This window comes from Catharus ustulatus, chromosome 2, assembly GCF_009819885.2.
Source record: "Catharus ustulatus isolate bCatUst1 chromosome 2, bCatUst1.pri.v2, whole genome shotgun sequence".
Classification (NCBI taxonomy): Eukaryota; Metazoa; Chordata; class Aves; order Passeriformes; family Turdidae; genus Catharus; species Catharus ustulatus.
In genome coordinates, this window is record NC_046222.1 from 70,906,479 (window position 1) to 70,924,833 (window position 18,355).

The 18,355-nt window shown below is 33.8% G+C and overlaps 1 protein-coding gene across 5 annotated transcripts in view; it reads right to left on the reverse strand.

Annotated features, from left to right (window-relative positions):
• Positions 1-18,355, reverse strand: part of DACH1 (dachshund family transcription factor 1) — a 382,163-nt gene that overhangs the window by 224,505 nt on the left and 139,303 nt on the right. For all 5 annotated transcript variants that reach the window (XM_033052701.1, XM_033052699.1, XM_033052698.1 and 2 more), the window contains exon 2: positions 6,016-6,131. In XM_033052701.1, the coding sequence (XP_032908592.1) occupies positions 6,016-6,131 (116 nt within the window). The remainder of the gene's footprint in view (positions 1-6,015; positions 6,132-18,355) is intronic.

An 18,355-nucleotide genomic window follows, 5' to 3' on the forward strand; every position in this document is an offset into this window, starting at 1 on the left:
AACTTAAATAACTTCACTCAGTTTCTTTTTGAGTACCTTGAGCATGTCAATGACTATCCTTGCTGCTTAAATATTTAATCTCAGAGTCTCTTTTGAAGTGAACCAACTTGCTGCCTTTATATCAAAAAAACTGGGAGCATTTCTGGAATCTCCTTAGTCTAGGAATGGCTCTCAGCAGGCAGTCGGTGAACTTGCATGACGTGTGACTGACTTATAGTTTTCCAATAGTATTTTTAAGCTTTGAATATATGTAGTTTTGTATGATACAATGCTGCAAAACATGCAAGTCCTTCTTGATTAAAAGCTGTTAATAAAAAAGACTTTCTGCAAGTAATTATTGGTTTGCAAAAGATTTTATGACTGAAAAATATAAGGGACTAACTGGAACTTAAAACTAGTGAGCTTCCAGAAGTAGTTTTCAGTGATAAATTCTCTTGTGATAAAGCAGAATATAGCTAGCCATTCAGTGGGATGATAGTATGATAAAATTATGACTGTTTTCAGAAGATGACAGGTGGTCTGAATTGCACCTTAATTATCATTTTTAAAACTATGAAAAAAATACATCTACAGAGTGGAGTCAGTTTATTTTCCCACTGATACATCAACTAGTGAACATGACAGAAGCTTTCACATTAGTTATAATGACTACTTCCTTAATGAAGTGCAAAAATGTTTTGTGTAATTTGATTCAGTTTCTTGAATTAGGTTACAGTTTGTCACTCTGAAACCAGGACTTCGTTGCTTATTCTCACAGTAAGTTAGTTCAGCCCCAACAGATAAACAGCTTATCATCCTGTAACACCAATCAAAAGCAATGTTAACAACAAAAATTATTTAACACTAATAACCAAAATACTGTGTTAACATGGAATGAATTTTAAAATAAGAAAGCAATAGCACTCAATTTTATCAATGTGTATCTTTTTTACCAACATAGGATCTCAAAAGGTACCCAGCGCATAAAATAAATAACTGAATAATAGATTTGCTTCTCCAAATTACTATGTAATTCCAATTTGTAGTTTCTAGCGTCTGGAATACTCACAAAAATCAACTCTATTCCTTTCAGTAAGTTAAATGTATTTTTAAGACCTTACAGGATTTAGACTGTCAGGAGGAAATACTTCTAGTTACAGATTTTATTTCTTGGCAATATGATGTGCATAGAGTAACAATGATAATTATATTTTAAACATTCTTTCAGTCTGCCTAATACAACATCAATAACTATGAGCCAGACAAAATTAAATTATTTAATTATGCGATTAATCTTTCTTTAAACACCAAATAATTTCATCATCTACTTTAGCAAAAACATTACCACACTTTATCAATCGTTGTATCTGTGAATGATGTTTGCCCTCCAAGGTGAAATAATCTATACAAAACCTTTCAACTCTCTCCTTATTGTAACCTCCCATAAATACACTTTGTGGTGCAAAGAATTTTGTACAAGATGGAAGTTGAATATACTTATATTGATTCAGGCCCACAACAAGAGAGAAAATAAGGATGAGATTACAAATTACATCTTCAGATTACCATTTAAGAAAATAAAAGGAATGGTTTAATGGAGGAGAACAGTTATAATTCGTACACATGAAACACTTAAGAGGGAGCTTAATATCCTTTCACTGGGACAGTCTGGATTCAGATGTGGAAGAGTTATATAGAAGTACCTATCATAAAGCAAACCTGTTAAAAAAAATAATAATAGCAACAATAATTACTCAGATTAACTTAATGTAGAAGTAATGTAATAAATTAAACATGCTTTGAAATTACTTTTTAATTGACAAAGATATATCTATAAAAATATATCAATCTATGAAGAAGCATTCTTATCCTGCCCTATGTCATCAATTTCCAAAAGCACTTTATATTCTCATTTTATCTTTGAAAGATGCAGTTCCTGAAATAAACGCAAGAGATTGCAGTTACTCATTTCGTCACCTGTAGATTTCAGACTCAGTAGGCCAAGTTGCAAAAGAATTAAGCAAGGAATTTTAAAAGCAACTTCAACACCTAAAATACTGAAGAATAATTACCAAAATAATTAGAAAAGTGAAGAAAATTGCTTTTCAAAATTTGTATGAAAAATAATGGAAATATCATTTTATGCATTATGTAAGTACTCCAGACATGAAAGTACAGACCACAACATATATCATACACCCAGGATGTACAGCACTTACAATTACAATCATCTACTGTTTCAACTTTAGACAACTTTTGAAGCACATTAGCCAAAAAAAGATCTCCAGTACAGAGAGACAGCAGATCAAAGTTAACTGTGATGAGCCGTACCGTCTTGGAAGGATTTCAAGGTGCTATCTAGATAAGCTGGAAATGTCAGTACAACTGTTTGAGCCTACACCAAATTCTTTCTTCTGACTGTATGATTTGTAACATAGGTAGATTTTAATTCTCTGGACAATTTCTGAAGCTCTTCATTTCCTGTTATTACACATTTGTCATTTTATCCCACTATATATTTAAGTTAAGGAACCCTTTAAAATATTTTATATGACTGATTCAAACTCTGAAAACACATGCAGAGAACATTGCGTCATCACTTAGAATGAACTTGCTTTATGGAAGTATTTAGGGGCTAAGATGAGATCTAGGAATGATATACAGAGGGAAAATAAAAGAGAAAAAAGATATAAAATTCCACATTTTTAAAATGAACTACATAATGATGCATGCAGAACCAGTCACTTTAGAAATCAAGATTTCCACCCGTAAATCTCTATTTCTGTATTATGCAGCACATGTTAAAAAAAAAGGAAAATTTTCAAGTAAAAATCATGCATTAAATCGTAGCATTGTGTATCCTAGATATACCTAGTAATTGCAGATCTCTATACTTAAAGAGCATTAAATAGCACATAATTATTTGTGTGATCACTTATACTTTTTTGTAGGCAGGAAGGAAACTTAGTTATTACACTCAGATTATTAAATCAATCAGAAAGTTTAAAAAGAAGAAGTTATTACAAAGAAAAAAAAATAACAGAGAGAAAAGAGGCAGGAAGCACTTAACGACTGTTGTTTTGGTTTTTTCCTGCTTAGAGCTGGATACTAACAGAATACACACTTCACAAACTTCTCAAATGAAGACCATCTTTCAGAATTCCTGACATATCAAGAGAGATTGAGAGAACTGGGACTGTTCAGCCTGGAAAATACATGGGGGCAACTTACTAATGTGTACGAAAACCTGGTAAGGAGAGAGGAGGAACCAGATTTCTCAAATGTGGTCCAACAAACACAAATTGAAGAACAGGAAATTCCATCAAAAAGTAAAAGAAAATCCAGTATTATTTTGAGAGTAGTGAAACATTGGAACAAGTTGCAAAGAGATATTTTGGTGTCTCTATCCTCAAAGATCCTCACAGAATCTCAAGTGTACCCAGCCCTGAACAACCTGCTCTGAGTGATCTTACTTTGACCAGTGGAGGCTGGACTAGGTGACCTCCAGTGATACCTGACAACCTCAACTAGTAAGTGGTTTTCTATATACAGTCAAAATATGCAGTAAAATTTTAAAATTGGTGAGACTTTACTTGTATCAATTAATGTGCCAGCACATAACAATGGCACCTACATCATCAATCAGTTATCACAGTCTTTTCTTTGTAGAGCTCTTACAGTAGTTTTGTACTTTACAGCGTAGACCCACAAATTTTCATTGTTTTGAACTCATATGATCAGATTGCAAGTCTGTCTTTATACTTGCCTATCTATAAAATGTTGGAATGACTGTCATGTAGCGCTGTTGTCATGATGCTCTTTATCTTTGTTGAACCTTTGCATACCTCATGGAACAGCATACTCCAGAGCTCACTTCTATCAGAGTTATTGTTTGCATTTTTTGTGCTGTTTGAGACTCAACACCACCACAATGAGAAAAAAATCATACCACTCTTTCTGTTGTGGTAAACCATGTAATGTGAAACCAGTTCAAATGTAATAGTGATTGCATTTAAACCTTTCTTCTTTTCCAAGAGACTCACAAAGCATTGCAACCTGAAAAGGATTTGATGAATGATAATCTTACATATGCCTATTTTCTTTAATTTTGAAATAATTTCTTCCATTTTTTCAAACAATCATTTTAAAAAGATCTGTATCTGGTTTTGTGGGCTGATACTCTCAGAAATTGGATCTCTGGTTTTAGTACCATATATTTTTATTGTTAGCTTGTTATGACCAGCTTTAAAGGACTAGAGAGGAATTGGATACTTTTAGACATTAGTTGTGGTTTTAAACTGCTTTCTTAAAATAAAAAATCAAGAGCCGATCTGCTCTTAGATATTAACTGTAACACAAAACCCCAAACGATACTGTTGACAAGTTTCTTTTCCTGTCTCCCTCTCTTTGGCCTGCTTATTTGTCTCTGATTTCTTTCATCTCCTTTCTACTTTTCACATGCATTTTTTTCTTTGATATTTTCCTGCCTTACTTCCCCCAAATAATTTCCCTTTGCTTCTTCAATTTTTGATCTCTCCCTCCTGAGCATAAATGTTTCCGCCCAATAAAAACTTTCATTCTCTCTCCACACAGATCCCATCTACTATTCTCATGTTGCATTCATTCTGCACGATCTCTATTTTCTATGCAAGATTTTATCCTGTGAATTCTATTGTATAAAGTATTTTAATTCAAATTATTTTCTTTTTTTTTTTGCTGGTCACACCTTCTCAGACTACTATTGTAAGTTCTACTTGCCTGACATTTTCCCATAGTCCCCTAAACTCTCAGTCTTGTTCCTCCTTCCCTCTCTTTATTTTATGCCTCTCTCCTACCAATCTTTGTTGTCTGACCTCCCTTCATTTTGTCACTCCATCTTTACAAAACTTTAAATTTCAAATAAAATATTTCCAGCTATGTGTCTATCTCACCATGTAAACCATCTCCTGAGCCTATCACCAAAGCACAGGCCCCCTTTTGTCCACCGAGCTAAGCTTTCTTCACTTTCCTCCTTCCTCCAGACAAGATATTTACATTCACTATCATTCTGGTATTTGTTGTTTCCTGAACTGAGCATTTCTTTTGAGAATGTTAGACATCTGTGACCAAAAACCAGGCCAAGAATCATGCTCATACTTAGAGAGACATGATCATGGGCATGTATTCGAACATCCACCCATCCATCCAGTCCACAAGATCAAGTAATCTTCCTCTCTATTCGATCTGTCTAGTTAATGATCCTTCCTTTGCCTTAGAGAAAATCAGCATTAGAGACTGAGCCACGCAAACAAGCAGAAAATAACTGGGCAAGAAGCAGAAGGTCAGGTGGACTCTGCTGAAACAAGTCCCAGCATTTAACTGGTCTGTAACAAGAGAGAGAATGGAGCACCACCAGCAGCCTGACTATTGGGTGCCTCCATCTTTGGGTGACTGTTCATCTCCTCCCTGCAATACAGCCTGTCTTAATTTAACTATGTCTGAGAGTACTGCTAGGAGATGGTACAGTAACTTTCAAATGAAAATAGTAGTATGAGAAACAGATTGTTACAGGACTTTATATTAGTGTAAGGCCTCAGGAGACATATCAAAAATAGAATTTCAGGATGAAAAATTAAGAAAGACATGTGTGCAGCATAGAGTTATTTTAACTAACTCAGTTTCTTCAGGCAACTATATTCATGATGACATTATCTAATGAAGCAAAGCAGTAAAAAAAAGCAGAAGATATCAGATCTATTAAAAATGAATAGGGAGATTATTGTCTAATGATAGGTAATTCATGCTTTGAAAGGTTTTTGTTTATAAAAAAAGAGAAAGGGGTAAAAAATCATAAAGGATAATTACTTGTTCAGTTACTTTGAAGTACTAAGCTGCCACAATTTCCATTACATACAACATGTTTGTGTACCAATAATGTGACATTAGGGGAACTACTGTGAACTATTTGTCTTTCCTAGACTGTTAATCTATTAACAAGTGGATATAAGCCATGAATTCAAACAATTGCCCATGTGAAGGTGTTTCTAGTGATCCTACCTGTTGGCGGGATGATTCCAGGAGACATTAGGCCTGGGACAGAATGTGGCATGATATGAGAATTCTCTGGGGAGGTGACACTTTGAGTCCTCTTAGGAGGCCTTCCAGGTCTAGAACTGAAACAAACAAACAAAAAAATTTTTACAATTAAGCTGTTGTCTTACACATCATTTCAAAGTTGTTTCAAGTGGTAACATGGACTGTAAATAAATTTGTTTCAAGGACGGTTGCTTTTGCAGTTAGATGTAATAGACTTCCATCACTAATTAGATTACATGCTGAATTCATTTTCCTCATTGAAGATCAGCCGCTCTTGATGCATAATTCATAGCCTGCACCTCGTTACCTGCTTCTTCATATTAATATCTATACACAGTTTGAATTGCCTCGTTTGCATATGCTAAAGTTCTGCATGCAGCCTTCAGCACGAAAATTATGCACTAACTTGTAATAATTATTACAGTCAGCCTGCTATTGATTTATGAGACTTTTAAAAACCAAATATGTGTAGTACTTGTAATGAATGATATTTTAAGGTTCTTCAGGAAATTAAAAGGCAATGGCTGCCTAAGGAAATGTTCTGCTTGTTTGATTTAATACTACAGTTAGCTGGGAGGTGGAATGAAAGAGTGATTCAGACCTATAGCACATTTTTCGATGATATGTTTTATTACTTCGCACTGCTAGCCTGATATCTAGATGATAAATGACAATACATATCTAATGTGTGAAAAGGTCTTGCAATTTCTTTATTTTTTGTCATTTAAAAGATAAGTCAAGTTATCATTTAACCCTTATTCTATTTAAAGTGAAAATCTCACTAAGACACCTTACTTTAAATATACTACTTTATGTCAGAAAGGACTCGGAATTATTTGTACAATATCGTTGAGCAAAAGCCATCACAGCTGCTTACATGTGTCCAGTATGGAAAAACAAAGGACTTCAGGTTTAAGCACTCCTTCTCTGTTAAATGCTCACACACACAACTTTCCATCTCCTGGACTGCCTAAGTAGCATACAAATTAGAGACAGTTGATGATGAAAATACTTACTGCCCACTTATGTACAAATATGTACCTGCTCATACAATATATATATCCAAAGGCTGGTATTCCTATGTACAGATCATAGCATGGTACCACTGCAACATCCTGTAACTGCTCATTCAGGGGACATTGTGGAATAACTTTGCAGAATAACGTGATATGCTGCTCTAAAACAGCAGTGTTAACCTATGATCTGTCAAACATTTGAAGTTCTTCATTTGTTTCAGAACAAGAAAGAAAAGAAAGGTGGGTATGAAAGGTTTTGTTCCTTAGCATATTAACAAAACTCTAATCAGGGATAATGGCATTTCTAGCTATGCTGGGACTGCAGAATGATGCAGATAATAAAATACCTCTGTTTTCTGTTCATATTAGTTTCCATTGTGTTTGGAAAGAATTTCTTTTTTTTTTTTTTTTGACACCTTCTACACCCCAACTTTAATAAACCAAAAACAATCAAAGTACAGAGCATTTCTTGAAGTTTAATGGCTCAAGGCATTGAGTCATTAACCTTAACTGATCATTAATTCCCAACTTAATGTCCTGAGCTGAGGTCATTATTAAAATTATAAGCTTGGTAATTTCTTTGATTGGTTTGGGATTTTTGATTTTTTTAATATAAACAAAAATTGTCATATGTTCAAAACAACAAGAACAGTTGTAGAAAAAGAAGATGGTCTTATTCCAGCTCACAAAACCAAATTAAGCGTCTGCGTATTTTCTTTCATATTTCCTTTGTGATTCACAATAAAAATAAACACACCATGAATACACATAAAAGTGAACAAAATATTATAGACAAAAATGATCTAATTTAAATGGAGTGTTTCTAATATATTCACCCACCAAAAAATGCCACTGTGTTGAAAAACTTTAATGGTTTCATTTAAGTACCTATGATGTACTCAAATCATATTATGATATGACTATTGAAGGTTCTGACAACAGCATAGCAGAACACAAGCTGGGTAATGTGGCACAATGTGCAATGTACCAATGACTTCCAGGTCTTTATAAAAAGCAAGTTCACACCTGCAAAGACTCTTTGATGTTAACTATCAAGTATAGCCATAGTGAAGCCTGAATGTTTTGTCTTTGATTTTGAGGAATAAAACCACCCCTCTTCAAAGAGTAAGGAAATACAACCATGGACAAAATCTCTAAACAAAGATCAGCAGCAAATTATAGGTGAGTGATACTGAAATACCCAAGGCAGGACTCTTCCTTTGGTCACCTTCAACAATCAAGTTGCTTGTGCTATGGTATACAAAAGGGGGGGATCACGCCCAAAACCATGTGTGAGTCCAGCAACTCAACTCCATGATTTACCTCAAAGTTTACCAAGTAAATGTTTTCATAAAGCCCTAATCTTACTAATAATATTTCACCCAGTAGATGGTTGGCCACTGGAAGAGGTTCCCCAGGGGAAGTGGTGACAGCACAAGGGCTGGCAGTTCAAGGAGTGTTTGGACAACGGTCTCAGGCACATGGCGTGACTTGGGGATGGTCCTGTGCAGGGCCAGGAGCTGGATGTGATCCTTATGGAGCCCTTCCAACTCAGATTATTCTGTGATTAAATGAAATTTCTGAGAAGGAAACCTATTTAATCCTGATAGATTTGGTTTTTAATTTTTTTTTCTAGTTTATTTTAGTTCAAATCTACTATTAAAAGGCCTTTACCTGTGGGTTTTTTCTTATAACAAGGCAGGAAAACACTGTAAGACAAATTAAGAATTATTTAAGGCCTAGAAGACCTGATTTAGAGGCACAATAGACTATGCAACGCACAATTAAAATGAATACATCTAATTGTCCATTGTCCTTAATAACTGATTAAGTAGCAATACTTAAGTCGTTAGTTTCATTAACCATACTACTAACTTGAAATAGTACCATTTTGTAAGATTTGTTTTCAAACAATAAGAACTGCAAGAATTTAGTATTCATCATTTCCAAACTTGTGAGGAAAATGGTATGAAAAAATTACTTTAAAAAATAATCACTGATTGGAATTGAAAACTCGCATGTTGTTTTGTAGTTCATTATCATTTTTATAGCTATATGATAAACTCTTAAAAAAAAACATCAAAAGCATAGCAAATTAGTTTAACTATCATAAACAGGATGATAAAAATAGCTTAATAAATCATTTTGTTGGTATTTTTCATAAATTTGAGTAAAGACCTACTTATTTCTAGATTAGGGCATGTTCATTTTCATTCCAAGATAAGAAACTTTCAAAATACTCATATTTTGATTTTGATTTTGCATCAAAATCGGTAGATTTGTACTCAGCATAAAAAAATAAACACACTTTAAATAGGTATGAGTTGATTTATTATGTAAAATACACATTTAAATGCCAGAGCAATGTAATCTTTTCTTCTAGTTGATGACATTGAGATACAAAAATCATCATTTAAAAGCTGATGATAATGCTATTTTTACTCAAATTTAGATTTTCTATATGAGCTTTTATAGACATATAAAAGACATTGTAAGAGTTTTTCTTTTATATAAATACAATTACTGGAAGAACTAAACTGTTTTTTCTGAAAGCATATTTGACTTCTTACAGGAATGCTAATTATCTCAATGGATAGACCACTCAAAGATGACCCATTTTGATTTTGAAGATGCCTAAAGTCTGGATCTTTCAGAGCTAAGCTAAACAGTCTGAAATGCCAAAACCTCAAAAGTCAAAGTGAATACCTTGCGAATACCTAAGGTTAGAGTACAGGTAAGTCAAGGAGTGTTTTGGGACTCCTTAGAAGAAGACACTGGAAGAATAGTGCTACATCTGGAAATCACAGCTGATATTCCTGTCTGCTGTTTCCTTCTTTGAAGAGTAAATTAGAGAAAGCAGAGATTAGACAATATTAACAAACATTCAAGGAAACCACAGCATTAACTGTTTTAAAGACCTGGGCAGATATCTATAGGGAAGTTAAAGAGTTCCTTGCTTACCTATTAGAAAAGATATCCAACAGATTATCACTCTGTTTTTAGAAATATGAATAAGTTAGATATTTTCTGCTCTAAAAATTAAATTTCCATATATGTGAGATAACATATGCTGAAGAAGAAAATGAAAGCTTTCTACAGGACTATGTATTACTAACTTAGTAGTCAAGTTTTGAAGTGAAGCATCTAAATATATTTATTCCCATGAAAATCCATCAGCCTTCTATAAGTTTATGCCAGTTTGTAATAAAACTATTAGACTTTTCTCAAGTCTTAAAAGACATTCCCACACACAACTGATCTTTATTTTTGTAGAAATTATAATGGCTTAGTTACAATATGCCATTATGTGAATGAGGAACTCAAGGTGCAGATTAGTGAATCTTGAAAGTTTCAAATATTTTCTTCACTAAGATCAGCTAATTAGATAACCAGAACACTTTCCAGAATGACTGAAAATAAATCCATCAATTTTCAGCCAGATTTGTATTTCATCCCTTCAATTTCATAAATCCATCAAGGAATACTATGGCTTTAGCATTTTCAACTTTGAAGAAAAAGGGTGTATTTGTCTACTGCGCTGTGATTAGCATGAGAAGCAATTGAGACTACATTTAAGGCTGATAATATGGTTATTTTTTGGTCTTTTGATCAGCATATATTAGTGTTATATCCTTCCTGTCTCACCAAATCTAGAAAACAACAGATGGCTGAATTAAAGAATAAGAAATTGAAGAATCTGTGTTCCTTATCAGTTAGAATGTTGTGTTTTGATCATATTTTTATAGTTTTACATAATTTCAGTTGTATTATCAAGTATGAGCTCGTTCCTAGAAATGTTTTGATAGTGCTAAATAATTAAAAGGAGACATAATCAACAGAAAGCCTGGTCCTGTACAATCACACGGAAAGAGACAACAGTATGGGCTTATCTGCTTGGCTTTAAATGTAACCAGGCTGCATTCAGCTCTTACTGCTATCTGCCAGAAGACAGACTTGATGTTAAAATTTAAGGGTCTCATCCATGAAAGCCTTAGATGTGTAGAGCTCCTACTGATTTCTGTTAAGACCTTTGAGCACCAAGGCAGGTTTGGCTCCAAAACAGATAAAACTCTTCATGAGTTGTATGTAATCCTCAGAGCACGTCACTAGCATTTTACAGATAACTAATTGTGTGGTAAAACATGTGCTACGAAACTGAAAGTGTTCAAAAATGCTGAGATAATTCTGAGATTTATCTTTCTTATGTCCTGATTTTGAGTAACAATTGTGCAATATTAACATTTGATTAATAAAGTTTTACATCTTAAAATTATTTGTATTAAATACTTGAAGTATCCCTAAAGAAAAATGCAATTCTGACCAGCAGTACAAACACAAACTGTCTTTCCTGCCAAAATGAATTAATTTCCTGTCAGTTAATTATTTGTTTTCTACATTTAAAGATTTATTTTTAATCTTGTCTGTGAGCAAGTTTAGTGAACAGAAATATTGTCCTCATCTGTAGCAAGGCATACATGATGCAGTGAAGCTACCATTGGCCAGGTAGTTTTGTAATCAGTAATAATGGGGAGTGAGAGGAAAAGTTACACTACAGAAGTGACAGGTAGCAAATCTGTAACAAGGACTTGGTGCATTTTTTAATGTATTTTTTATATTCTTAGAACTACCTAAAACAGCTTAGAATACCAACACCAATTTTAGCTACATCAGCATTTATGTATCTCATTTAGGTACATTTTGAAAATCTATGCTTTATTTCTCATCTGTTCCATCTCCCCTTAGTGCTTTAAAGCCTGACACAGAACTTTTAACCTCAAGGAAGTTGGTTGAATGAAATTTAGGTGATCAGCCACTGGAAGTAGTTATTATGTGCTTGCCATAAATGGACACTGCAAAAGGGCCAAAGATGTCACTTGCTGACTTAATGCAAAGACAGGGTGCCCTATGACAACCTGTAACCACAGGCAGTGGACTCTTCCCATATGGTATTCCTGGGTTTTGGGATAGCTTCTGTGCTGCTCTCATCATACGTGCAGGCTTCACACTCGCAAGACTTGAGCCAAGGGCGTGTCAGTACTGAAAAATAAGGTCTAGGAAGACTGACTAAACCTTTTGTGTAATTTAATTCCTTTGCTTGGAAAACACTTGCTTGCCAAGGTAACCTTCATAAATATTTCTAATGCACTGAACTAGCATTTTAAAGGCAAAAAAATGACAAAGTACATTGATCCAAACCTTATACTTTACTATTTTAGTTTTTCCCCTTCTGCTCCCACTCAAGAACAAAGTAAAAAACCGCAATTGTAAGATAGAGCATACATTTATTTTGGCAGTTAGTTAAACAACAATCAGAAGTCACACCATGTCCTTTTACTTGCAGCAGTCTTGTAAAACAATAAAACTCTCAGTGCAATTACCTTAAATTTATTTTTCTTCTCACAGTTAAACAGAAAATGTTCTCACGCAATAATTAGTGCTGAACTCATGATATATTAGGAGTTACTGAGACAGCAAACAATGCTGATAAAAATATATACATAGATCTGTTTCAAAATCTTCATAAAGAAGTGCATGAATGATCTTCAAAAGAATTAGGTTGTATTACAGGAGTGAGCAGTGGAGAAATCATGCTGATGAAATATTATTGCATTTCGGTAACAGGACACTTTACTGCTATTTTTGAAACAAAATGGCCAAAAAGTGGATATTGGGTCAGAAATGCAATACCAGTTTATCAGTGGAAGAAAAGTAAAGGGAAGAAAATATATTTCACTTCATATTCCATTCCAAAGTCATTTACGGCAGTAATACAGGAGCACAAGTTAGTCCTTGGATGCTACTCTTTTACTGGGGTAGAGAAGACCTTGTTGAATTATTTTGTTTCCTAGCAGAACTAGCATGTCATTTCCATCCTCCTCAACACTGAAGGCCAAATCACCCTGTTTTTCATCAAGATTAGTAATATTCTTTATACAAGAGTATAAGATACAAGAGTGCAAGAATATATAAAATAATTATTACAGCAACACCTGCCAGTTGTCCCTTGATGGTTGAAGTCCTACTACAAACACAATGAAAGAATGTAAGAAAAAGATTCTCTGCTACTGATGATATTACTTGAATATATGAATGATCTAAAGAGCAAGAAATGAAATAAAACCAGTTAGAAATCTGAGTTTTAGTGGAGTAAGTCACAGTACGATTTAAATGCAGCTGTGATTGTACATAAGCTCAAAATATTACTGACATATGCCTGTTCTTGTAATGGAATTGAGATTGTAAATCATCTATTGGAAAGGCAAAAATAGATAAGAAATGAAGCTAATTCTGTTGGGTGGCAGAATTATGATGTTAGAAGTAAATTAAGTCAAAAAGCTCACTGCTTCATCTAATTAGCTGAAACACTAGATCTTCCTGAAAGTTCTTAAAACATATATGCTGGCTCTCATGATTCTGTAATAACTGAAACACAAGATTCTGCTGATGACAGCCATACAATCTAGAGTTGAAAATAAGTCTGAATGAACAATAAAATGCAATTATTAAAGAGAACTCATGCACAGATTAAAACCATATTTTTTTTTAATTATTATTATTATATAAATCTTGTTTCAGAAACAGTACTCAAAAATCACAGCACTAGTATTCCTGAATAAAGTTATTTAGAAATACTGGCAATATCAAGACAATAAGAAAACAACAAGAAAACAATAACAAGAAAACTTTGAAAAATTGTATTTATTTTCTCTATTTACACTGCTGTCTTTTCAGAATAATTCTGCAACTACAAAAAAATTAAAAAATAAAAATGTGGAAAAAGTAGTGATATAAAGTGCATGCTTCCCACAAAATGCTCTTTCTGTCAAGTTATAACAGATGCCTTTCCCATTTCACTCAACCTTACAGCATAAACCCCACCCAAAATTTAAATATGCAAGCTACATGATTCCTTCTAACACTGTTATTCACCCACATGAAACCCCAAACTACAACAGATGCAAAGCCTATTTTTTCCTCAACTGTTTTCATCTTTTCTTAGGCTTTTAATTCTAAAAACATTCCCTCAAAACATCATCTACTATATATATAATAAAAATGTCAGGCATGGAGTTAATAGGCCAGAAAGGCAGGCTTGATCCATAATGACACAAATCTAAAAGAATTTTAAGCTTTCATTTTTTTAAAAAAGTTTTCACTTCAAGTTGCTGAGATGATTCCTAATGTAAAGCAAGCCTAAGTCTTGTGGTTATGTCTGTTTGAGTCTGCATATGGCCTGAAACAATGATTTAAATGTATGAACTTTAGTTGGAATGAACAGTCCTGCTTCAAGGCTTGTTTTCCAACCATCTGTATTCATCTCTGCATATAACTTGCACATGTAATTACAAATTTGTGAACATAAATCAGATAATTGCATGTACAAATAACCAATTAGACTCAAAGCAAAAATAGGCCATATAACAGCATATTCCTCTTTTGAACACATATGTAACCATACATAACATAAGTAATTTTATTTATGAAATTTTTCTTTAACTTCTTTAGAAAAATATCATCTGATTTGTTTTCCATAAGGACATATACTGGGGAGCAGCTGCCATTTTGAGAACCACTTTAAAAAAAAAGAGGAGAAAGACTACAAGAAAAAGGTGCAATCCCAGCATTGCTCCAGGGGTCAGAGAGCTAGTGTTCATTACCATCTGTATTAAAAATAAGATACATAAACATCTCAATGATGATTTAACTAAAAAAAAGGCAAAAGAGAAAAAAAAAAAAAAAACAAATACTGTACTATTCAAGGTATTCATGAAAATATTCTGTTTCTCCTGGCAGTTCCTTAATTATTACGCTATTTTTATTCATAACAGTTGATAATGAAGTTCCATCATATCAGTGTATCCACTGCAATATCCGAATGCACTCATCAGTTAATTGGCCGCAATTCTTTGCATGAAATGCTGAAACAAGTGAACTGTCACCTCTTTAATGAAGCTGCCTATATCTTAAACCCTTTGCCCTTTAAAAAACTCTTTATACTCAAAATGAAAAATTTTATACTAGCTTCTGCCAGAGACTATGGTTAATGTTCACTGCCCTTTATTCACCTTATTTTTAATTCTGAAAACCCACACTCATTAACCGTACACTTCCAAAGAATTGCTGGAACCGCCTAAATAAAAGCTTGAAAGTGACTTTTATTGTACATTTGAGAGTAACAGTAGTGATAGGAAATACTAAAAAGACGCTCTCCTAGTCTGTACAGCTGTAACTGCTCAGTTGGAGTAACAGAGATTGTATCTACTAAAATCAAGAATTTAAACCTTTAAATAAGGTGATCTATATTTGCATATATTTATAAATACAGAATACGTGTTAATCTTCTGATGATCACTGAGCATTAAAAATTACAAGTTTCTTTGAGTAGATTATATCGGGGGTCAGAATGTGAGTGTCTACTCTTGGAGTGCTACTTCTATTTGATATCAATAAGCAAGTCCTAAACTAGAAGGTAAAGAACAGGCACAACATTTATTTCAACTCTACCACTCTAAATTGTTTGGGACAGTAAAGAGTTCTCAGTACAGCCATGGGTCTGTGCAACACCCAGCACAATGCTCATCACTGAAAACCATGCAGACCAAGAGATACAAGGCAGGGATTACCCTTGTAGATGCCCTTTAATTAATAAATACTTGTGTGTACACTAGATGTACTTCCAAAACAGAGCAAAGTAAGAACTCATAGGGAAAAAATAAATTACAGTACACTCCAAAAAAACTGATCTGTGTACCCAGTCCCCAAAAACTGTCTGTGAAATCAAGATGCCTGGTGGGTTACAGTGTTCCACACTTGCAAGTCTAGATGCAGACTTGCTTGGCCATTATACTCTGTTATGGAATATGGTAAAATAAATTTGTATTTTATTTTCCTTGTGCAGGGCAATGTACAGAAACAATCAACCTCTCATTTCCTTGCAGAGCAGCATCTATATACATATGAACAGTAGCACAGTTTTCCCACCAAAGCAGTAATACCATAGTAATTTGAACAATAAAGAATACCAGTCCAAGACTCCTAAGTCCTAGAAAAAAGAACCATAACATAAAACAGACAGAACTACAGGTTCAAATGGAAATATTACAGTGATTCAACCAAAGACACTCTGATTTGTTATCCCTTCAACAATTCAAGTTATTCAGCACATTTGTATCAAGCTACAGAGGACTGTATCTGGTGATACCTTAAAATATACCACCCTAACCCTTAATCAGTGTTTGAAGGTAAATTATTTGCAGGCCTGAAATGCAGCCAGCTCCCCAAGCTGTCCCTTAACTACCTTACATAAAGTCCGTCCTATCAGAAATAACAGTCTGCTACTCGTGTTATCCTAAGGAAACACTGAAAGGTTAATCAGTCATTTCTAAAAAGTAGTACAAGGAGTATGTTTTTAGATAACAGAGCTGACAAATGTATCTACTTCTGATAAGATTCTTTTAAATTATGATTATGATTATGATTATTTAATTGTAATTCTGGTAATTCCATCATGAATGTTCATACAACAGAATTACACAGGAAGATATCAAAGGATCTATTTTATAGAAAAGCTTAAATCAATTTCTGAGAAGTTTCTTTTAATAGGGATTTATTCTGTGACTGGAAAAGTTACACATGCTCTACTATCCCTTTACCACCCAGCTTCAAAGTACATGATGAAGACATTAGACTTTGAAATTCAGTCAAATTACTGTTGCATTGTGTCTAAAAATACGTGTTCCTCAAAAACATCTCATTTAGCCAGAATAAAGAACCCCCAAAATAAAATTACTGAATTCATCAAGTTATTTGAATGCTTTAAAAAGCATTCTCAACAATGAATTCTCAATAAGAAAGCTCTAATCTAATTCATCCTTCCTTTTAAGAAATCACATCTTCAGCAGCATGGGACACATACCACAGAATTTCATATAAGGGAATTTTAGGCAGGAATACAACTTCTAGGATGAGCAAAACGGCACTAAGAGTTGCAGCACACTCTCCTGGGGCATACTATATCTGGTCAGTATGCACATCCATATGATAGCTGATTGACATACACTGTGCCTGGCACATCTCCATACAGAACATGTGCACATGGTTCTGGCCATATACCTCATAGCACAAAAACAAATCCTGACTGAGCATTAAGATGATAATGAAATACAAATTAATCACAATAACTGCCAACAGATCTTCTATCTACACCCAGAGTCAAGTAAGACAAGAATTAAAGTAGGGGTTAATTCACAATTACATTTTGATTTGCCATATTTCCTACTTTTCTCAAAGATTTACCTCAGTTTTTGTTCTGTTTTCTTACCAACAAAACCACACTTTCTTGTTGAGACACAGAAAAGCCCTGAAAATGTTGTTACATGCAAGTTAAGGGCTCAGGAATGAAAAATCATCCAAATCATCAAAAATACTAACTCAGAGGGATTTTTTTCTCCTGATTTTGTTCTGGCTGATTTTCTCTAAATGGTAGACATGGTGATCAAATTGTCATGGATCAAACTAAGAGGCACATTTTCATCAGTGCTAGAGTTTGCTCCAAGATATTACATTTGTTTGAGACTTTGTTTTAGTTTTTTTTGTTTCAAGCTCTAATCCAGTACTAAAGATAATAAAGTCTCTACTTGACCAAACCATATGCACTCCTATGCTGTTTGCAAGTACTTCCAGCAGAACTGGTTTTGTGTGGTAATGAATCAGGCTCTTAAGAAAAAAAAAAAGCTGCAGAAAACTGTACCTTTTACAGAACAAGAATCAAATTAGGCATTATACTGTCCAGAAATGTGCTTGGTTACATGCTGAAAGTTAGAGTGATGTTTCCATAACTTCATAGCTCTCCAACACAAAAGCACTCCCAAGCTTTAACTAGACAGTGTGATCATACAGTTTTTTCAGAAATTCATCAATATTTGAAGAAAACAGCAATAAAATAGCACATTAGAAGAATTTTGTATCAATCGATTATCCTTCTCTAAATTTTCTTGAAATGGATAACAGATACATTCTGTTTTAATTGAACTGTATAAAGTGGCAAAGTATAATATGTTTGTAATGTTTCTTTCTCAGTTTATTTCTCAGTATATCTTCATTACACTATCTTTTAAAGAGATAAAAATGCTGAAGTTTCTAAGCAATATGTGGAACAGTAAAGCAGTCATTTGTTCCCATTTATCCATTTATTTAACAATTTAAGAGAAAAAAAAAAAAAAAAACAATGGCAAGACATGCTTTGGACTCCTGGGAGTAGGAGATGTAGTCCTTGCTAGATGTTC